Below are 24,379 nucleotides of genomic sequence, written 5' to 3'. Positions count from 1 at the left end.
AACATTAACATAAGCATTGACAACAGGCTTCTTCTTCCTCATATGGAAGTGGTAGGATTTTCTCTCCCAGAAACAGCAAAATAGCCAGAACATACTCAATTAACAGACATAATACTGATCTCATAGGCCTTAGATATTTTGGTTGTAATTTAAAACCAAACCCAAACATATACCACTAATGTGCCATACATATGTTCTATAACACTTGTGTACATGTGTATACATGAGTGCATATGCACACATTTAATATTAAAAAAACAAAACTCACCTTTCATAGCTTGTGTAATGTATTATGTAATTAGTGATGCTTTTCAACTGACCCTACAAATCTGTTTTGTCCTCTCCATCAACCTGGATAGCACCTATCCAAATACAACTTCACATACTCAGAAGAATGGACAGGCACCACATCATGCTATAATACTGGCAATGGTATAATATCAATAGTTGCAATAATTGTTCTGATGGAAATTGTCAATAGAAAGCCTTTGATTGTTAAGGAAATGGCTAATAAGAACTAGTAGGAGCTTGCCAATCTTTTCTTACTAAACATTTATTAAAAGGCTGGTGTTGGAATTTTCTTTCTGATATACATGTGGATTTTTCATTAGGCTATAAATACCAGTTATGACTATTAAAAATCCTATTCCATTTGAAGTATGCTCCATCCACATTGAGCTGAGAAAGTCTGAATGGCTACTACTGCATCCTGATTCAGAAGCCTTTCACAAAATGCTTTGATAGTCCTACTCTAGGTAGATGCAAAGCTTGAACAGGCCATATTTGAAATGGATATAATTGACCATGCGGCATCCACCACTCTGCTAACAATCTGGTAACAAGCAGCTAACTGCCTAGTATCAGGGGGTTATTCAATGATATATACTGAACATTTTATTCCATGTTAACACTGCTGATTTCATGTAATTTGAATGCTGCATTGTTGATACTTTCAGCATAAAGATACGCAATAGCTATAATGTTATGGTGTGCTCTTCTCCATGCAGCTGTATCCTATCTGTTAATTCATATGAATAGTTCATATTGCACCTGTCTTCAATTATAATGTGTCTACCACAGTACAGTACAGAACATCGATGGTAATCTTGTACTAGTCTGGAGACTGAATGATTACTTCTCCATAATGAACCATTTTCATAATTCTACTGCACTGATTGTGTTTGGTTCTTGAATTCTGGCAATGGACTCGTTGCATAACTAGTTTACAAGCTTCTTTTTTATGGGACCATTTGTAATCGAAAATTGTTATCTTGTTCTTAGCTAATAAACTTTTATTAGGCACATAAAATCTATGTTATGTCTAATTTTCTTTCCTTGTGCTTCCATATTTCATTAACTAAGTGATTATGATCATAAGTTTATATTTTCTACTCACCTGTAGAAAAGATGCTTATTCTTAAGGTATGAAGTATGCAATTAAGAATTACTTTATGAAGATGGTAAAACCTTATTACAGGATTTTCAGTATTTGTCTTTTTGGTATTTCAAAGTTTGGGACATAAGATGGTTACAATGCAACACTATGATGATGTATATGTTTTTATTATATTATGGAATTTCTTAGAATAAAATGCAAGTCATGCCACTTATTTTTGCACAAATCTTTTCACAAAAGGTAAAATATTATGCTAAGTCACATCATGGTGTCCAACTTAATGCCATGAATGGGAAAATAAGAAAACAGTTGCAGACAGAATTAAGCCCATTCTAACACCAAAGGCAGAACTAATATTATGCAAAGCTCAAGTTCAAAAGGTAGAATGCCAGGTAAGATTGGATGTTACATAACCTATTGTTCTTTTTTCCTTAAAATGAATAAACTTTTATAATCTCTCCATTTTCCTCAAAAACCTGAAAAATATAAGCAGAACTAGTCACTATCTAGTTCTGAAAATGATATTTTGAGAACTAGATGATGACTAGTTCTGCTTATATACTGCCTTAATATTAAGGAATCTTCAAAGCATTTGAAGATTCTCTAATAGTAAGGCAGTCAAGGTTACAATATGATTACAACTTTGCAGATATACTATAATAGTTCAAAACATGCATAAAAGGAAAAATCCATTCACACTCATAAATTTAAAACAAAAAAAATTCAGTTAGTAAACCTCATTTCTTTCAATCATCTGGTAGATGATTTGTAACTTTATTTATATAATTTTTTTATAGACTTTTATATTAATAGTAAAACTCACAGAGATAATGCAAAAAGAATTTTTATCAAGATAAATAGTTACTAACTTCTTGAATGCAAAGTTCAAATCTTTCTTTTGTGCCTAATAGATTTTACCATAGATTTTAACAATACAGTATAATACTATTGGGATCTTTTTTTTTTTTTTTATTAACTGATATGATAATCCGCATACCTTGCTGTCATGATCAGGCAAAATGTGATAGAGTCTCGCTGGTTTCTCTTTTAAAAGCTCACGCTCTTCACAAAAACTCCGTCCTACCTCTTCACTAACTCCATAATACCCACCAGTAATTAGTGTCACAAATCGCAAAGATGCTAATTCTTGTCCAATTGCACTGAAAATGAATTAAGGGTCATGAAATTAAATGTGGTACAGAAATTAAGAATCATATTATGAGAGTTCAAAAGAATATACAAACTAGGGACTTTGAAATAAATGGATTCAGATGATTTAATTTATTGTGAACTGCTGTATACTTGACTCATTTGTCATAGTGTATCACTGCCAGTAGTAGCAAACTATGTTGAAACTGCATAAAGTTTCTATGCTCGTCATCCAAACTTACAGTTCTTAATAAACATAAATCTGTGTTATCTGCTACTCTGAGGTTTTAAACAGACAGCATGCAATCTTTTAATTTATCTATTGGTATGACTAAACTATCACCTATGTTATCAGTACTGATGACTGTTTCAGGTATATTCAATGTGTCAACACTTCTTTATGCAACAGGTATGCAGATTTTATTTCCTTCTTTTCATTTTGGATCCCATTTGTAACTTACCCACAGTCAGAAATGAAGCTTCTATGACCTCTGAATTGTACTTGTGTACTTGAATTCAAACTGAATCAAAAGTACTGTACTCTCAAGATATGACTTTTATTAGAAAAAGTGATTTGGATAAAAAGGTTGATCTCTTCCAATTAATATACAAGGAAATATATTAGTCATCATATATTAAGAAGTAATAATGAAGTTCATCTCCTTGGCAAACACACCTGCACTCCCCACCACTTAAAAAAAAGTTTAGACACTTTCCTGAAGGGAAAAAACATGGGATGGCAAAAGATGCACTTAATGGTCATGGCAAGGAATCAAAGCTGAATCTGGATTAGTAGATGATCTTTTGTAATATACATGTGCTGTGCAATCAGTGTAAGCTGGATGCATCTTTGTTCTTCAGCTACATTGGCATTCCTGTTGGGAAACCAAGATTGTATACTATCAGAGGTTTTGAGTGAAACAGAAGTTAAGGTCGTTATTCTAGAAAGAATTATTTTAGTTATTCAGTCAGTGTTAGGTCAGATGAATGGAAGCAATATTAATCAGATCATGAAAAGGAGAAGTATAAATCACTTGGTACTACTACTATAGTGCCAAAGAACATGAGAGAGAGAGAGAATAGCTGGACATAGGATGTCCTAAAGGAGAGTGGGATGAGGCTATATTCTGAATTACCAAGAAGACAGCTGATATTCACATTTGGAAGAAGACTTAGTTAAGGAATCTGGTTACAAAGAGTTGGGAAGATGATGAGGAAAGACAGATAATTCATGCTAGATTGTTGCTCAACAGCATTCGTTTCACAATGATCAATGGAATTGAAGGGAAGTCAGTCTGAGCATGGACAATGAGGATAACTGATTGGACATTTGAACTGCAGAAAATCAGGTTTCATAGATAAAAAAAAATCAGAGCGATCAGTCTGGTTATCAAAATCCAGGAACAACAAAGACAACAATGCAACTGAATGAGGTAAAGATTTTGATTTAAAGCAGATCAAAAATAGGGAATTTTAGGTTTAGCATTTTTCTGATGTCAGGATCTGATGAATACCCAAGTACTACTGTGATGAAAAAAATTCTGTAGAGCATAATTGGATAGTTGAAGTAAACACTGATGTTACCAAATTATCCAAACATTGTGATGTGAACTCATACTACCTTTGCTACGAGTTGCCCCAGTCGTAAAAGATACTTCAGGCGCAAACTTTGTTTGCTTACACTTGGATAATGGATTAAACCAAGTATATAATTTCTTGGTATCCTTAATTTATAATATAACCAAGTGAAAAACTTTCAATTGACGAATGTTAGATTTGTTATGTGTCAGAATGAGTCTCTGTTAAGAATATGCTATTTTACCATCACTTGATGACAGTAATTGTCGCATACTTTCTGGTAAGTAGATAATTATATAGATGTTCCAATTAGAACAAGTTATATGCAGAACCACAAAACCAGAAATTATGACCACCTTAAGAGAATACTATCTTTGGCCCCATGGTATCAGTTACTGAATGGGCAAGAAATTAGTACTGCATTGGAAGCTTAGAAAAAGTGCTTAAATGAGGCAATATACAAAGGTATCCATAGAGTTCCAAGAATAAATACAGTGGGAGTGAAATGGATGTGCAACCTTATTAAGCAAGAGACTCATGAGGAAAAAGCTGATATGGAAGGAATATCATGGGAATAAGAATGTGATAAGTTATGAAACATGTAAAATACAGGCCACAAAAGTTACAAGTATTATACAGAAAGCTAAATCGGAGTATGAAAACAAATTGGCTAAAGGAAATCCAAAAGAATTTTATCATTATGCCACAAGTGAAAGAAAGAATGAACATGGAAGAATAACTTTACTGAATGCAATGGTAATTAGTGTCAGAAGCTAATGAGATTATTCAATTAACAAGTGCTCACTTTGATAACCTGTATCAACCAGATATATGTAACATGGTGCTATATTAGATGGAGAGTTAGAGGTGCATGAGAATGTGGCTGAGGAGCTGTTGTATAAACTGGATAAGAATTTGGCAATAAGGACAGATGGAATATCAGCATGTATGCTAAAGGCATATTCAGCCGAATTGGTTAGGTCTTTGATAAGTTTGTATAACTCATACCAACTTTGACATGTTTGTATAACTCAAGATTTTAGAGAGGTTGGTAAGAACTCGCATACAAAAATGGGTAGAAAGACGAGGAATACTCAGCAAGGAACATCATGGGTTTACTAAAGGAAAGTCATGTTTTAGTAATTTGCTCATATTTTAAAATGTTACCGAGTTGGATAAAGGGAATGGATACACTATGATAATGTTGGATTTTTCTAAGGCATTTGATAGGATACTACACAAAAGGCTGTTGCATAAACTAAAGAATATGGGTTTAGAATATAAAATCTTGACCTGCACCAATGGATAACTGACAGACAGTATCAAAAAGTGGTATACAGTGGGTAGGAATCTGCTAGATTTAAGGTGAGTGGTGGTATACCCCAAGGTTCAGTACATAGACCATTGTTGTTCAATCTATACATTAATGATATTAGGGAGGATCTAACAGGAAATGTTCAAATGTTTGCTGATGATGTAAAGATAGGCAGGGCAATAAGAGATACTACTGATATCCTGCACTCACAGAATGATTTGAATAGGCTGAAAATTTGGGAAAATGAAAATGGCTATAAATTCAATGTTAGTAAGTGTAAATTTACACACTTTGGCAAGATGAGATTTCCAATGGCATATTATATTATGCAAGATTATGTTACAAGGAACTGATGAGGCTAGGGATGTTGGCATAATGGTGGATAGGAATTTAAAGTTCAAAAGTTACATAGCAAAAGTTGCACATACAAGAAGATAATTGCGATGTTGAAGCGAACCTTGACATGTAAGAATAAGGAAGTCATTTTGCCTCTTTATAAGATCTAGATAAAACCACACCTGGATTATTATGTGCAGATTTGAATACATGGGTTCCAAGGGGATAAAGCTGTCGGTATAAAAGGTGCAAAGAAGAGGTACAAATATTATATCTGGATTATGCGATTTAGATTATGAGGACAGATTGCGAGTATGTGTATTAGATGCTGGTTAACAGGAGAAAGGGAAGTGATATGATAGAGGTCTATAAACTTTTGAATGGGTGATATAGGATAGTGTCTGATGAAATTTTTCGTTATATGGAAGGTTGGAAGAGAACACGGGAGCATCTATGGAAGTTAAGTTTGTTTGCAGTGAAGAAGCAAAAGCTGTATGGAGATTTAGTCTCCTAGATTCCAAGGGGATAAAGAAGTTGTGGAAAGGGTACAAAGAAGTATTACAAAGATTATATTGAGATTATGGAATTTAGATTATGAGGACAGATTGCAAGTATATGGACTACAAACTCTGATTAACAGGAGAAAGAGAAGCGATAAGATGGAGGCCTATATGTATGAATGGGTATTATAAGATATTGCCTGATGTAATTTTTCATTATATGGAAGGCAGGGGGAAAGAACATGGGGACATCTATGGAATGTAATTTTTTTTTGCCATTAAATCCAGTAAGAGCTAGATTTTTCTCTCACAGGGCAGTGAATGAACAGAATAGTTTGCCTATTGAAGCAGTGAGTGCTTCTAGTGTGCATAAGTTTAAGGGAAGGTACAACAACTGCGCAATGATGTGTAGCCTCCTTCGATGAGTCCTTGACTCCCTGGAGGTCTCATATAATAATAATAATAATAAACAAACTTTTTGTGGCAGACAGCTGAGGTTCTATTAGAAATAACAGATCAGATTTAGATGTCAATAAGTGGTAGGCACACACTGTATGAGTCATGACTTTGAATGTTAGTGAATGCAGATTTTTTTAAATGGATTTTTTACTGCTCTGCCACATTACTGAAATATTTTAAATGCCTTGCATGACTGTGTATTACAAAAGAGTTAAAGAGGAGGAGAATGCAGTGAGGGATGGAAAACTCACAGACATGTCTCTCCACCTCCAAACACACAGTGTGGATCCAGTCTATTCCAGTACTGTCTAATGCATGCCTCTATATCCCTGCATGCATCTCCACTCAGAATCCCACTAAACTCCAGGCATGACCTAATTGAGCACCTGGTAGCAAGATTATTCACTAGCTGGTCAGCTTGATTAGTTATCACTGGGGGTCAATGGTAGGATAGGATCAGTCTCAAGAACTACTATTGATGTAACTTCAAATCAGGAAATTTCCTACTCAGTGGTATTTCTTAACAACGAAACTCATCTATTACCTATTTTTAATGCTGGGTGAAAATGAGGAGATATGATAAAAATATGATTTATAGCATCACATTTTATAGATTTTACAGGGAGAGAGCAAATGTCACCCCTTGAAAGCTAAATGAGAATGTAGTTTAAGGCACTGATATCTAGAATTTTCTCATGGTACGTGATGAGAAAGCAGAACTGGTCACTGATAGATGGTTGGTGAGTTTCTTCATTTAATGACTTCCAAGAAAGGTATCACAGATGCTGTGTGGATTAAGGGGTCTTAATCCACACAGGTGCCCAATCAATAAAATAACCACAACTTTTATCTTCCTTACTTCACCCCATCTCTATTTTAAAATTATGAAAATAACATAACATGAAGAAATATATAATTCCCTTTCTTCCACCCTAGTTAGCTAAATAGACAGTTTTGTTTTCAAATCAACAGACTGTTACCTTTGAATTATACTAGTGCACGAATGATAATTGGTGCACTAGTATCATGCATGAACTAGAAATTGGAAAATCATAAATACTGATCTATATAAAACCAGTGTTACAAGAAACAGAAATCCTACCTGCCTGTACCAAAGACTGACTTACTCAGGAACTTGCTAGAAAAGTTCCACTGATCAGTGATGAGAATCAAATCCCTTAGTGGTCTTTCTTCTGCCAAGATAGTCTATCTTCACAGAAGGTAAACAGCTACCTTTAAAAGAACTGTGATAACTATTAAAGAAACTTTAATAATTATCACAGATCTGCAAATCTTTTACAAGTGAGATTAACATAAAAAAAAAAATTTATTCTTCTACACAGTAAATTCGTTAAATATAAACAATTAATATTCATAAAATAATAACCATATGATATTCCATGAAGCCCTCTGTGTTAAGTTTTGACATTTGAGGATGTCTCTATAACTGAGATGAACTGGGAAATTAAATATTGTTTTTAATCTATGAACTTTCCCAGTGCTGGTCTATTCCATTAAGCCTTCAACACAAATCCATGAAGGATATATTTTCCAATATCCTGATACCAATTAAGAAAGATAGCAACAGCATTAAGAAATGTCCTCTCTCTAACAAGCTATTCATAGTAAATTTCATAAATTTATCAAAATTTATGAAATATAAGTTCTAACTATAGTGCACTGAGATGTCCTCCAGTGGTATGTAGTTTTAAAATATACGGAATTTTGAAATTGCTGAATCACAAAGATAAAACAGCAAGGTAATTTAATAAGCTTATTTTTCTCCAGTGGTATGTAGTTTTAAAATATACAGAATTTTGAAATTGCTGAATCACAAAGATAAAACAGCAAGGTAATTTAATAAGCTTATTTTTCTTATGAAATGAAAATAGTTAACATATTTCTAATTAATAAGATAATTTATCGATTTGTTCCACATCAAGATTTTGGATGGGAATGTTAGCAGGATGTGGCATACAGATACCTTCCTATATACATAGATTTTCTGTAGTTGCTGAGCTCAATGTCACTATCATGTGGCATCAAACAAAAAACATTATTTTCATAATACAGATCATAAAACCAAGTGTAGATTAGCAAGGGCCTGATAATCTACACTGCCAGTCCACACTTGCCACGGTAGATATATAACATAAGCATTTCTTTTTATGTCTTCCAAGATGAATTTAAGGTTTTTCCCAACTTGTCCAACATGGGCCAGTTTGCAAATACATCATACATTGTATAACACAGGCACTTCATGTGGATTCAGATCAGATAGGAATGCAAATTTAATGTATGGTGTGAACAGCAATAAAGTAGAATGTAGATTATGTTTATGCAATGCTGTGGATATTCTTCAGAAATATTCCAGACATGAGACGGGAACAGATTTGGTCTATCCTATTGGAGAAGGAAGAGGAGATATAATACTTTGTCCATTTTGTGTAAGTTGTATTGGGGGTGGGGGAATCCAATAATGAAATCATGTATTGAACTAATGTGTTATTCCATGCATCCTTTACAGAGTGCAAGAAATGATAATGATGTGTGAAATGAAGGAATGGAGTAAGAAAGATATCATACAAAATAATTTGACCCAGAGGCCTAGGAAGTACTAGTGTTGGATGATAGAGAAATGAAGGAAAATGGATTAAGAAAGATAAACAAAGAATGAGTATAAGAAGTCACAGAAGGGGGGGAGAGAGAGAGAGAGAGAGAGATAGGAGATTTGTAAGTGTGAAAGACAAAATCAGCAGGTGGAAGGACAGACAGACAGACACACACACACACACAAGGTGGATATGGGATTGAGAAAAAAAGCTATGCAACATGAGAGTAGGGAACTGACAGATGTTAGGCTGGGAGGGGGGGGGGTAAGATGACCTGAAATACAGGAGAATCAGCTGTGTGTCTCAGAATAGTAAGACTGGTTGTGATGAGAAGGAAAGGTCTGGAAGAGCTCACAGTTGAATAATGGTACTGGTCGATGTACTTACGGATTAAAAAAAAAGTTGCATCTGTCTGTGGATACTGGGTGTATGAGAAATAAAGACAAAGAGTTTGTGAGAAATGGGTGAGTTGGTTTACTTAAGTTATTACTGACATAAGTAAAATAGCTGAACCAAGAATGATGTACTGAAACAAGTCAGGAGGGAAAGCACAATGAAAGAACAGAAATTATGCCCACTCAGTGTGGGCATACAAAAAGAATATCAATGGCAGCAATTCAGAAGGTATACAGCCTTTAACATGCTGTTGTAGTCCTGGGAATGTAGAGAGTGATGACTGGTCTATTCAGGCAAACTGGATTGGTCAGTTAAAAAAGGAACAGTAAGTAAGGAGGAATTTTAATTAAGAAAATGCAAAATAACAGGAAGAAAACATTCTGCAAGAAGAGAAATGAAATCTTTTTTAAAGAAAGAACTGATTTGCAGTAGACAGGAATATCAAGGCTTCAGTAAAGAAGGAATATACTTGTGTGTGGGACTACAGGACAGAGATTATGAAAGGTTCAGGAAACAGCTCTGATCAGTACTATTCCATAATACTGATCAGAGTTACGGAATAGGATGGGGGGGGTGAAAGAAAGAAAACAATTAAGAAATATAGGGTGGATGATGAAATTAAGCACACACTGTGGAGAAAAATGTTATGGAGGAGTATAAACTGAGAGGCAAGTACCATATGCATGAAAAAAAAAACAGCATCCTAGAAAATGAAAGTAACAATGTGCAATGCAATAAGTTCTGTTTAATAGCTACTACTATTTAATCTCATTTAATGGTAATGCAAGTGGTTTGATGAGAAGGAAATTGTAATGATATTTGTCTGTAAAATCTCTCATGACATGTACCTATGTAACTTATGTTCACTTTTATATGTTTTCCTAAGGAAATTGCACTTAATGTTAATATTGTCTGTAATGATCTTGTATTTGTAATAACTTTACCATGAGCCTTTGTTAAAATAATGTGGCATGTGATGTCATTATGTAACATGCTAACCCATATCCATATGCATGGATGTAGAAGCCAGAGTTACAGAAAAAGTTATGAAAATGGAAATGAACAAAAGGTAGAAAAACCGAGGGAGTGAAAGAATGCAAAGATGTAGAAGCAAAAGTTAGTGATTAGAGAGCGAAAGAAAGTATGAATGAGGAAATGGAAGTAAGATGCGACAGAACAAGAGATAGCCAGATTGCAGGAGTGATAAAAAGTCAAAATTGTCGGAATGCAAGATTTAATGAAATAGTTATTAAATGAGAGGTACAAGAAAGTTGGTGGTGGTGATCAGAGCAATGTGGAGTATAAAGTGCAGGTTAGAAAGCTGACGAGCATAGTAAAGAAAAAAAAAAAATGCAGTATGAGAGGAGATTGGCTGGTCAGACCAAGGTTAACTGAAGGAAATTTTTCTCCTATATGGCAAGCGAAAGAAAGAATAATTATGGTAGAGTAACACTGGTGGATATTCATGGCAGCAGAATCACAGCTGCAAAGGATATAGTGGAATTATTAAATGAGCATTTTATCAGCATATATCATACTGGTGTAAACAATGTCATGCAATATATAGAAGAGAGGCAAGTATCAGAAGAATTAGAAGTGAAAGAATCACAGGTGTATCAGATGTTGGTTGGGTTAGATGTGAATAAGGCTGTGGGAATAGATGACATATCACCACGTATTCTTAAGGAATGTGCACCACAGTTGGTTATGCCCTTGACCTGGTTATTTAATCAAAGTCTTGCAGTGGATAGGGTTCCTGAGGAGAAAGAAAATTAGTACCACTCCACAAGCATGGTTCTAAGCCAGAATACTCAAACTATAGGCCAGTCTGTATAACAGCAGTTGTGGTCAAGGTGTTGGAGAGATTGGTAAGGAATAGAATAAAGGATTAGGTTGATTAATATAGCATTCTTTATGATCGTCAACATGGATTTGTAAAGGATAGGTCATGTTTTAGTAATTTACTTGCATTTTATAATAAGGTGACAAGTGTTAGATAAGGGAGAATCATATAGTGATATTCTTGGACTTTGCAAAAGCGTTTGATAGATTACCACATGATAAGTTGGTGTACAAGTTGCAGACGATGGGAATAGACAATATATTGGTTAGATAAATCAGAGATTGGCTCTTTGAACGATACCAGCCAGTTGTGTATGATGGAACAGTGTCTCAAAAAAGAGGGGTAACTAGTGGTGTGTCCCAGGGTTCTGTTCTTGGCCCTTGCTGTTTAACTTGTTTGTAAATGATATATAATATACACTGACTGGGGATCTTCAGTTGGCTGCTGATATTGAATCCATTCAGGAATATTTGAATAGATTTCTACTTGGACAAAAGAGTGGGGTTGTAGTTTTAATATCAATAAGTGCAAGGCGTTGCATTTTGGAGTACAGAAATATAAGGCTGTGTACTATATCAATGGTGCCATACTGTAAGAAGTGGATAAGATTACAGATTTGGGAGTGATGGTTGACAGTAAACTCGAGTTTAGGACATATTGCTAGTGTTGCAAAGGTTGCACATCGTAGTGCTGCTATGATAAGAAGTACTCTAACATGCAGGGATAAGGAAGTAGTTGTGCCACTGTATAAGGCACTAGTCAGACTGCACTTGGACTATTGTGTTCAGATCAAGTCACCGAGTTTTCAATGTGATGTGGAGAAATTGAGAAGGTCCAGAGATAAGTGACTAAAGAAAATATCAGGAGTTTGGAATTCTGGCTATTGAAAGAGGTTGAAGAAATGTGGATTGCAGAGTTTGGTGGATAGGAGGAAGAGAGGTGGTATGACAGAGACATTTAATTTATTGAGAGGATTTTATCAGATTAATAAAGAGGGGATTATAAAAAGAGTAGAAGATGAGAGGGGAAGAACCAGAGGTCATTTCTGGAAGTTATGTAACAGTGTGGTGAAGAGGGGTGTGAGGAGCAGATTTTTTACATGGAAAATTGTCAATGAATGGAACACATTAGCAGAATGTGTTAACACATTTATTATTAACACATTCTGGTAATGATAAGAATGTATTAATGCAAGAAGTATTAAGGATTTTAAGATTCTATATGATAAATATGTTGCCAATTGAATGAACCTCCCACGAAGAGTCTGTCGACCCCACAGAGGATGTAATAATAATAATAATAATACCAGATAAGGTAAGATATAAGTACTTTCAAGATAGAGACACTTTTAAATAATGAAGAGGGACTTAAATAATTTATTCACAATTTGGATAGAACCGAACATAAGAGCAGCCTGAATGGCAAAGAAATGAGCTAGCTGATGAATTAATAAGTACCAGATCGACGCAACGTCATAGGGATGACTGAAACAAAAAAGACAAAAACTGGTGAGATCTTTCTAAGCAATAAATAAATACAAAATGTTATATTCAGGCAATAAAAATCAAGGAAAAGAAGGGGTAGCCATAGTATTCAACACTACACATGAGGCTAATCTTGAATGGCAGGCAATTTCAAGTAGAGTGATGTGGGCAAATATCAGAATGGGGAACTCGAAATGAGATTATTTGTGCCTGTGGTCCCATAGAAGGTTCTACTAAGATAGAAGTGGAGTAATTTTTTGAGACTTGAGAGAAAACAACTGACACAGTGAAAAAAGTGAAAAGTTGGTCCTTGTTGGGAATCTAAATAGCAGAGTAGGAAATGATTGTCAGACATACAAAAATATTTTGGGAAAATTTGGAGAAAAGAGTAAAGCTAATAATAATGGCAAATACTTTGTTGGATTTCTGCTCAATGGACCTGGTTATTACTAACACAATGTTCCAACATAAAAATCTGTGCATATTCACATGGAGAGAAGAGGCAAGGAATAAGAAAAGAAACATTGACTATGTTATTGTTGATAGTGATGTTTTCTCCCTGGTGCAGGACAGCAGAGTGTACAGAGGATTTGAAATTGGAAGTTATCACCATTTAGTCTTAAGCAGGATAAAATTGAATTTCATATTGAAAAGAAGAATATGTAAGAAAGTTTTAAAGCGAATAAAAGTTGAGCAGCTCTCAGATGTGAACTGTAGACTAAAATACACAAACATTATTAAAGAAAAAATGAAAGAGTTTGAGAACAGGAATCAAACCTTGGAGATTCAGTGGCAAGTCTTGAAGAAAACACTGATTGATGTGGTGAGGTTGTCTGCAAGGAAAGAAAAATCAGAACTCCGTGGTGGACACAGGACGTTAAAGAGGCAGTAAGGAAAAGAAGAAAGCATATGAAAAGTTCTTGTCAAATAAGTCAGCTTGTGCTCTTAGAAAATACAGAGACAAATGCAAGAAAGCTAAACACTGTGTAAAACTAGCTAAACAAGTCATGGAAAGATTTGGTAAGAACATAGAAAATAAATATCAAGGTGGCAGCAAAATATCCTGAAGGCTGTTGAAATAGCTCAGAAATGGAGGCAAGAATGCCGTAAAAGGAATTAAAGATGATAAAGGTGACATGAAAACTGTTAAAAAGATATCATATACTTGATGTATGGAGTAATTACTTCGAAAAATTGCTAAATGAAACAATCAGTGACAGCACAGTGGTAAAAAACACTGATCAAGCATGCAATCAGGAATACACATCCATACTTGAAGTAGAAAAAGCCATCAAAAGCCTGAAATGTGGAAAGGCACGTGGAGTAAATGATATTCAACTAGAAATACTCAAGTATGGAGGTATAAATGAGTTACAGTGGCTGCACTGCATAGTTCAGAAGGTCTGGACAGAACGATAAATTCCAGATGTTTGGAGTAAAGCTCTCATAGTACCCATATAAAAAAATGGAAATAAAATTGAATGTGAGAATTACAGAGATATTTCTCTACTGAGTGTTCCTGGTAAGATTTATGCAAGTATAGTTGAAAAATCATGGGAATATAACAAAGATCTGTATTTAAGTTTCATAGATCTGGAAAAGGAATATGACAAGGTACTAAGAGAAAAGCTATTCAAAATGCTACAGTTACATGGTGTCAATGGGACATTATATCAAGCAATATTTATCTTTATTTGAGTTGTAAGTCAGCAGTTAGAACTGAAGGAAGTACAGGAAGATGGTTTAATGTTAAATTGTGTCAGACAAGGATGTACATTATCCCCCTCTGTTATTCATTATCTATATGGATCACATTATGAAGGAAAGTGGTATTAAACCTAATATCAAAATTGGAGATGTTAATGTCAGCTCTTTGCTTTATGTAGATGATGTTATACTTCTAAATGAATCCCCTACAAGATTCCCTGACTAAATTAAATAACTGTTCTAATAGATATGGTATGAAGGTCAGCAATAACAAGACAAAGAAATGAAAATAGGCAGAAGCATTGAAAATATGAACTGCATTTTGAATGGAGAACCTATAGAACAAGTAAAACATTTCAGCTACTTAAGCAAGATTTTTAGTGAAGATGATAAATTATATATGGAAACAGACAATAGAATCAGCAAAGCTGGTATGGTAGGAAGTCAAATGAATAAATTTATATGGAAAAAGAGAGAAATTAGCCAAAACACTAAATTAGCTGTATACAAGACAGTATTCAAGCCAATTTATGCCAAAGTTCAAGCCAAAGACCACAGATATGAGAGTCCTGAGAAAGATTATAGGCATGAACAGATGGCAGCAATGGCAATATCATATTAAAAACGAGGATATTAGGAAAGAACTTGACATTGTCAGCATCAGGAATGCATTAACAGAGCTAATCTCAGGTGGTATGGTCACTTAAATAGAATGGGAGAAGAAGGATTAGTAAAACAAGTGTTCTCTGCTAGGTTGGAAGCCAAAAGACCCAGAGGAAAACCAAGATATAGGTGGATTGATACGGTACAAAGTGCCTTAGAAGATAGAAATATAAGATCTGATAATATTGGAGTCTTGACAGGTAACAGATTGATTTGGAGGAAAATTATAGATAGGAAGTTAGTGATGATGTACATTTTTCATGTAGTACTATCATATTCCTGTACACCCCTTTAGGGTGTATGTCAGGAATTTGATGATGATTACCAGACATACAACTACTTTCCTCTGACATTTGTGATCTTCAGAATCCTAACAAAACACTTACAATGCTCTTAGTTACAGATATAATTTTGATGAGGTTTAGCAAGTGAGCTGTATACTTTAAAATAAAAACTTTTAAAACTTACTGGCAAATTCGCTTTATCACTGAATTTTGAGAGTTTGTATTTCCTGTTACGTAAATACGAACTTCACCAACAATCCTTCTATCCAGACCACATACCTGTGTAAATAATAAAATATTAGATTAATCTGAGTCATGTCAGGTAAAAATAAAGTGAAATAAATAAATAAAGGAAACTATAGTAAGTCTAGAAATGTGATAAAAACAGCAGAATACATGGAATAGCTTTAAGAAAAACTGTATGGTGCAGATTTAGCCTGTCTTTAAAATTAAATTCTACATGGTGACCATATAACTTTGAATTTAAGAATAAATTATCACATGCCTCACAGTTAGCTGGAATTCAATTAAGATTCTAATTTTAGTGTTAATAAAGGTATCATTAGTGCAGTCAACTCTCGCTGTAAAAAAATATCTAACTCACTTCCTGTTATAACAAATTACAACATGAGTTACTTCTTATTACTATGTGTGTGTGTGTGTGGAGAGAAAGAGGAAGACTGCCACAGTTCTTGCAAATAAAAAAAAAAAGTTAAAAAAGCTACAAAGTGTGAAGACTAATTTTGATTATGTTTTTAAAAGTTGCTTAATAATTGCAAGGACAACAAACTAAAAAAATACATAGGAGATCATGCAGTTTGTGTTTATATTAAAAAAATACTATTTCACTTTGCTGAAATACTGCATAAAGAAGGCATAATTCTAGAATTAGTCTAGCTTATAAGTAGTATATTAAGGTAAAGCTATACTTATATTAAGATTAGAATCTGAAATTTTTTATAGAAAGTGAAAGAAAAAATAAAATGGTTGCCTGATTTCTGCATGATTTATTAGTTGAAAATGCCTCTTTTAAGTATAACACAATAGCAGTCACAAGGTCAATCATGAAGGCATTGACTCATGCGATTAGGCGAGCGGCATAAAAATAAAGAGGTATTAATGGCATAGACTTTTCAAAAACAATTCAATATTGTAAGTGCAATATGTATTCATGGCAGAGTGTAAGAGATGTGTTTGTGAAGAGAGAGAGAGAACAAATGAGACATGAGAGAAAGCATGGATTTGTCAGAAGTGCGATATATTATTAGACACAAGGCAATGAATGCGAAACTGACAAAAAAAGAATAGAAGATAGCATAAATGAAAGAAACAGAAATGAAGCAAAAGCTAGAGAAACTGAAGGTAGTGAAAGTAGAAGCAAAAGTTAGTGATAAGGGAGTGAAAGAAAGTATGAATAAGGAAATGAAAGTAAGGTGCGGCAGAACGAGAGGTGACTGCAGAGTGAACGAGATTGCAGGAGGGATAGTGAGTGAAATTGTCAGAATGCAAGATTTAATGAAACAGTTATTAGAAATGAAAAATGAAATGAGCAATATATGGAGTGACGTTAGACATCTAGTGGAAACTAATGAAAGTGTGCAAGAGAATAGAATGAAAGAAAAAAAAGAGTAAGAGGTGACGAGTGATTCCAGGATAGCAGCACATGGAGATTCCATAGTTAGAGGACTAGTTAATGAAAGAGAGAGAGAGTCCATAAAGTCTGCCATCCAGTAGGGAGAATGAGTAGGATAATTAAGGTGTTGGACATGAGGAAGAAATGAGCAAGAGAATGAGCTGTGTTTATGGGGATAAATGATATAAATGGACATAAGGAGGAAGTGAGAGCAAATATCAGGAGGCTATTGAGAAGAGCGAAAGATAACAGTGTAGTAGGAAAGGTTGTCAGTGTGTTTGTATGACAATGATGTTGAGTTGCGACAGAGAGCCAAATTCATAAATGGTATGCTAGCAGAGATGTGCAAAGAGAAGGGAGTACAGTTTGTGGATGTATTGGCATGTGTTTAAGGAAAGAATGAAATTATACAGGCATGATGGGTGGCATTTAAATAGCTTTGGAGTGAGTGTACTGGAGAAAGTGTTGCTGGATGATAGCGTATGATGCGTGCAAGAGATCAGAAGAGACAGAGATGAAGAGAAAATTCAGGAGAGTGGCACTGAAGAGGCAGAAGTGCTTGGTAGTGGAAATAGTAGTAGTGTGAGAGATGAAGAGAGAATAGGTATGCAAGAGGAACAGGGAAATGGGGGGGGGGAAGAGAGAGCATGGGTGGGCAGGAGACATGGCACAGGAAGAGTGGATAATGCAAGTGGCAGTGAACGTGAGCATCAGGGACGAATATTCCGGGTGTGCAGTGCTCATCCACGAAATAACAGTATCACCGAGATTATATTTTTGCATTTATTCCCTTTAAAAGACTCCCCTAATTGTTTGCAGACTTCGCGTGATTACTCAAATTAAACACAATATACTAATGCTTCATTGCCGTCTTCACGAGGATAATGAAGCATTAGTGCTTCATGAAGAGAGCACTTTTCAACACGTAAACATTGCGTCACATTCGCGTTAATAGACCGTGTATGCTTTCAAAATACATACACCTTTGAGCCCTTTGAAAAGATGTGAAGCGGGTGAACCGGGTCAAATTCTTAGCATTCTAACATTTTTAAACTGCTCAGAAGGCAAGGCTGGGTGAGCTCAGAGCTAATAGCAGCTAGAGGCTGTGAATGGTTATTGTGACAACCAATCCAATTGAACATTGTCACTTGTCATGAGTTGAGCACTTTCTGTATCCAATGGGTGTATTACAAACAGTTATTATACGTTTTCTGGAACTGAAAATTTGAAAGTGGATGTTAGGAGAAAAAACCTGATTGTTTATCTTGTTTTGAGGTTGCAAAGTTATTTTTAATATAGAGATATTTTTATTCTAGACTTCGGAAACAACAGACAGTAAAAAATTATCTATTCCCGAATAAAATTGAATACTTCTGTGTATTAAAAGACGTTGTTGATCTACAACAAAATACCAGCATATATGAGATTGATAAGACAGAAGAACAGCTGATATTAAAATAAAACAAAAAACTAATGAATGTAGGATTCCCGAAAGTGCAGATAATTCTGATAATGATCGGATTTTATGTATACTGAGTCTCAGTATACAAAAGAAAATTCTTAGAAAACACAGCAAAATATACACAAACCAGAGAAATATACATAGCATGTGCGACAAATTTTACAAGATGATTTGCTGCTCCATCAAACCATATTTATTCCTGCCATACTTTCTGTCTCCTCGTAAGTTTTTTTTTTAATTATGCCATCATAAATTCACTAATTCATGTCTAGACTTTATAGGTTTTTTTTTTTTTTTTTTTTTTTTCCAAACTTAAACCAAAACGAGCAGAACAGAAACTGCTGTACTTGTGGGGAAAACATCCTATGGAAGATTTTGATCAAGGTTTATTAGGACCTATTCAACTACAAGATTACATCAATGGATGTTAGACTCTTGAATACACTAAGAAGTTCTTAAAGTTCTTAAAAGAACTGGGCGATGGACTGAGTCCTTGACTCTTTATTCCGTCATCTGAATGAAGAAGATCTGTGTGGATGGAGTGTTACTGAGCTAAAACGCTCTAGTCATGGCTGGGTAACGGCAATAGCCGAGCCTCGGTTAAAACTTCATCAGCAGCATTGCCATTTGTTACCCTGGAAGTCCTTTTTAGGACTTTTTCAGCTATCAAACCACCAATACACTAAAAAGTAAATCAATGCAGAGGTCATATTTACATATACAAGTAGCAAAATGGTGTATCACTATATAAGCAAAATATTCTGGATTAGAGCTAGCCGAAGCAAGTTTTTTTCACTTACTCAGAAAGTAAATTAAGTTTGATAAAAAATTATATTCTTGTTTAATCCTTTACTTAAACATAAACAAACAAAAGTTTGCATGTATGATATCTTCATAATACAAGCATGGATAAGAATGTCAACTATAATTTACTTTTAGACCAAGCAAAAACGATGCTACAGCTATCATCTGCAGTATTTTAATCTTATTGATAAGTTCTTATTAATATTAATCATAATATCACATTTTTTTACATTTAAAGTAAAACATTTTACTTGCATTCATTTAAAACATTAAAAAAATGCTTAACATTTTCATGGACAATATCTGAATCTCAACTGGAATATTAGTATTATAGACAAGGTAATAGAAAAATCATTTAAGAATCATATTCAGATATCCTTGACATGATCATTTATTGAGGAGGTGCACTGCATGGTTTCATTAATGGGAATTGTTAGCCTAGATGTCCCACTGTACATCAAAGGCCTCCCCCAACCTTTCCCTCCCTCTCTCTTATCCTGAGCCACTCTTGACCATGTGACACCGAGCTGTTTTACGATGTCATCTCTCCATCTTTTTCTCTGTCTTCCAGGTTTTTTGACTATTCTTCTCTGTCCATCTATCATCTTGATATCTTGCAAAGTGGCCTGCACAATCCCATTTTGATTTCCTAGTCTCCAAATGACATCTTTTGTTTTTGTTAGAGCTCTTAAGTCGTTGTTCTTTATTCTATCTAATCTGGTTACTCCAAGTAAACTACTCTCCATTGCTCTTTGGCAAACTTGGAGCTTTTTTTGTTTGTGCAGTGTTAATGCCCAAGTCAGGGAACCATAAATGAAAGTTGGCAGGACAATCATGCCTCTAATAATTTTCTTTTTAGACAAATGAAGAGGTTCTCTACCCCCTTTCATCCAAGACTTCATTCCCCAGTAGGTTTTCCAAGCACTATCAATTCTGCAGTGAATTTCAAGGTCAAAGCGATTTGACATGGAGATCATTTGTTCTAAGTATTTTTAGTTCTCTACCATATTCTATTATAGTATTTTCAACATCAATGATAATATGTTTGTGGTTTGTCAATATTTTTGTTTTATGATAGTTTACTGTTAGACCTATTTCCTTGCTTTTTATGCTTAATTCATTGATCATCAGATTAAGTTAAAAAACTTGATTAAGATGTTTACTACATTTTAATCAAGTTTTTATGCAGAATATAGTTTATGTTAGCAAAGCCATTAAATAGCATTCTGTGGGATAGGTGTTCTAAGAGCCAGGTCATCAGAAGTGGAGTACCCCAGCATTAAGAACTTTATTGTTTAATATGTTCATAAACAATTCTAGTCTATATTGATAGTAAAATTTCTCTTTGTTGATGGCAAAGTTGGACAGTATAATTAACACTGAATAATTTTGGTTCTTTACAGGATGATTTTTAAAAGTTGGGAAAGTAACAAAATGAGATATAAAATTTAGTGTAGACAAATGAAAGGATACACCATTTGGTAAGAAGGATGTATTATATGGGGATGTCCCTTTTCATCCAATGCTAGTTTCTTCTCATAGTCTGATTTTGCTTTTAGCGTGGCCAACTTCATTTTATAAGAGGGCCAGTATATGTTGAGTGGTAGCGTCACGGACCGCACACTTTTAGACAGAACTTAAATAAAAATAAACTGCACTTTTTCAAGGCAATAGTTATATGTAGGAATACCATACGTCAGCATTTATGCCGACATGTCTGCATTTTGATAATGAAAATATCTGTCCACATATATTTTCGAAAAACTCCACTTTGTCTGCATTTCTCTGGGAGCATTTCAGATTTTTCCCCCAGCGTTTCTCCTGTGTTGGTAACATTGCATTAATAGTTAAAATATATAATTACTTTTCAATATACACTGTCGGTGTGGAGTCTCTCAAGGAGTTCTGCGAGTTTGTGAATATAGAATACCAGCAACTTTTAAATCACAGTAAAACACGATGGCTATCCTTGTACCCTGCTGTTCAAAGGCTAATTCGAATGTATCCAGCTCTTAAATCATTATTTTTATCTCAAAATAGACACCACCAACTGTAATAAAGAAATTTTTAAAGACCCTTTCAGTGAAATCTATCTATGGCATTTGCAGTCTCTGAATGGAACACATGTTAGAGAAAGAAGTTCTAGAAAAAGAAGACAATTCCCTTATTGATGTAATGGAAATACTATCTTCATTACATGATCTCCTTCAGGAAAGGAAAAATGAACATTTCGTACCATTGAAAGTAATGGACATGTTGAAGAAAATGGAAAGTGATAGCTTCAAATCTGGGTAAAAAAAGTTTTGGTGTAATGTGGAAACACTCTATGTAAGGTGTTTAGACTATTTGAACATATGGATGCAAAAGTTTAATGAATTTTCCTGTTTTAAGTGGCTAGGTCTTAAAGAACTTTCCTGGGAAAGTGTAGAAGAATGTATACACTTCTTGATGGAGCGAGGTGTGCAAGTTGATGACAGCAAATGTTTTGACCAATTTTCCAATTTGAAGAGATTTGTTGTTTCATATGATGGAAAAGAAGTGTCAAGTCAGAAATAATGGTGTGACTACATTGAATTCTGCAAGAGTGAAGAACAGTACAATGAAATTGTAAAGATGGCTCAGTTTCTGTTTGCAATTTCAGGTCAGGTCATAATGCCAGTGTTGAAAGGCTCCAGGCTCTTTTCATTAATACAAGCTCAGTGGACCAAGGAAAGAAACAGACTTACCACAGAATCTGTGAAAGGACTTGGTATAGTTAAATTTAATTACAGACATTTTACATGTAAAAATATGTTCAACTATTTGTGCTGAAACAAAGAACTGCTAAAGAAAATTAGGTCTAGTGAAATATATGCATGGGCTGAAAAGTAATGTATGTAGTGCGATAAGGCTAATTCTTTTTCATGTAGGCCTACTCTTGTTTCATAAGACTTATGATGACACTTAAAATCTCATATTTTTGTGTGTTCTAATAAGCATACTCATCACATCTAATTAATGAAAAGCTTACAAAGGTAAAGATTTCAAACATGTATATTATTTTTGTGTTAGATGTTTGTGTCCTAAACGAGTTGGTCAGGTGAAAGGGTGTCAGCATTTTGGCATTTTAGAATATGGTAATCCTAGTTATATGTATTGAATTACTATATTTGTTAAATTATTTTATTACTGGGAGAACAATATAAAATACTTGATTGATTTAAATATAAGTTTAAGTTTAAATATAACAAAACTGATCACTGTACCCAGAGCAGAGCAAGTGACTTTCAATGATGCGTTACTGTGGAGTACATAGAAATCTACCACCCCCACTACTACAACTCGCACAGAGAAGCAGTAGATTTTATAAACTGAGTAATCTGTTTAAAGCAATTTTGATTCCATGTTGAGAATATAAATTGTTTCTGTCATCAGAAATAATGAATATAATTAGTATATCAATCAGAAAATCTGCGGTCGAAACTAATAGCTAGATTGATAATACATATAATTTAATATAGTTTTTATCCTACCGCGGGCCACACAAAATCACATTGCAGGCCGCATGCAGCCCGTGGGCCTACTGTTGGCCACCTATGCTTTACAGGATGATTTTAAAAGTTCGAAAAGTAACAAAATGAGATATAAAATTTAGTGTAAACAAATGAAAGGATACACCATTTGGTAAGAAGGTTGTATTAAATGGGGAGGTCCTTTTTCATCCAATGCTAGTTTCTTCTCATAGTCTGATTTTGCTTTCCTTACCATACTCACCTTTCTTGCCTGAACTTTGTATACTGTTCATGAATTTGTTGGTGTCACCTTTCCTCTTATATCCCCTCCACAGCATTTTCTTTTTCTGTGGCTCAAGCTTAACGATATTACTCATCCATCTAACTCCTACCTGATCCTGATTTACCCTCCTTAACATAGGTATAGAATTTAATATTGCTTCCTCTAGATACTTAGTGATTTCCCATACACTACTAACATTCTTCTCTTGTTGAGCTTTATGATATGGCACAGCTCAAACTTTCTACTAAGCTTGTCATAATCACCTGCCTTGCAGTTCCACATATACCTCTTAATACAATATTCCAAGTCAAGACTGCATGATCACTTTCCTCCAATTGGAGGCAGCATGGCCCACCTTGGTTATGGATAGCTCTTCTGATTCTATAACCAGGTCCAATACTCCTGCACCCAGAGCAGCTTCCATCACATGCTGCCTCAAGTAATTATCTCTCAGTAGGTGTATAAATTCCATTTCCTTTCTTCCAATCCCTCATGGTTGAAGTCTCCCATAATAATCACTTGATCTGCACTCGTACTAATTTGCTCATGCACGTCTTCCAGATCATAATAGCAACCAACTGTATATTTTGTATTATTGACCTTGATCTAACACCAGACAGATTCAAATGAACAGCCACCCTCCTGTCTATCTCCTATTCATTATGGCTGCAATTCATCTATTACCATCAGCAGTACCTCTTCCCATCCTATCTTCTCTATTTGCACCGAAAATACTAAACCCATCACATTCTATCCCTGTAACTATATCATTTGCTGTTAGCCAAGTCTCACTAATGCCTATAACTTTTGGTTAGGTTGCAATAACCAATGCCAAAACTCCTCCCTCTTGTTCCTGATACTTCTGACATTAGTATATAGATACTGTAGCATCCCTTTAAACCCCAACCAGCTTTACTTCCTACACTGACCACCCCATTCAATATTTTGGCTTGAAAGAATCAAAAACAGCATTCACAATGATGT

General features: G+C 34.6%; 1 protein-coding gene across 1 annotated transcript in view; it reads right to left on the bottom strand.

Annotated features, from left to right (window-relative positions):
- The window catches only part of LOC150092364 (uncharacterized), a 295,890-nt gene that overhangs the window by 70,967 nt on the left and 200,544 nt on the right, over positions 1-24,379 (bottom strand). The window contains exons 15-16 of the mRNA XM_090414851.1: positions 15,907-16,001; positions 2,394-2,556 (exon numbers count right to left, since the gene is read on the bottom strand). Of these exons, the coding sequence (XP_090270977.1) occupies positions 2,394-2,556; positions 15,907-16,001 (258 nt within the window). The remainder of the gene's footprint in view (positions 1-2,393; positions 2,557-15,906; positions 16,002-24,379) is intronic.

This window comes from Typopeltis vanoorti, chromosome 26 (genome assembly GCF_054136105.1).
Source record: "Typopeltis vanoorti isolate ZY-2024b chromosome 26, IOZ_Tvanoo_1.0, whole genome shotgun sequence".
Lineage (NCBI taxonomy): Eukaryota > Metazoa > Arthropoda > Arachnida > Uropygi > Thelyphonidae > Typopeltis > Typopeltis vanoorti.
Note: the sequence above shows the minus strand (reverse complement) of the source record. Positions and strands in the feature narration are given on the sequence as shown.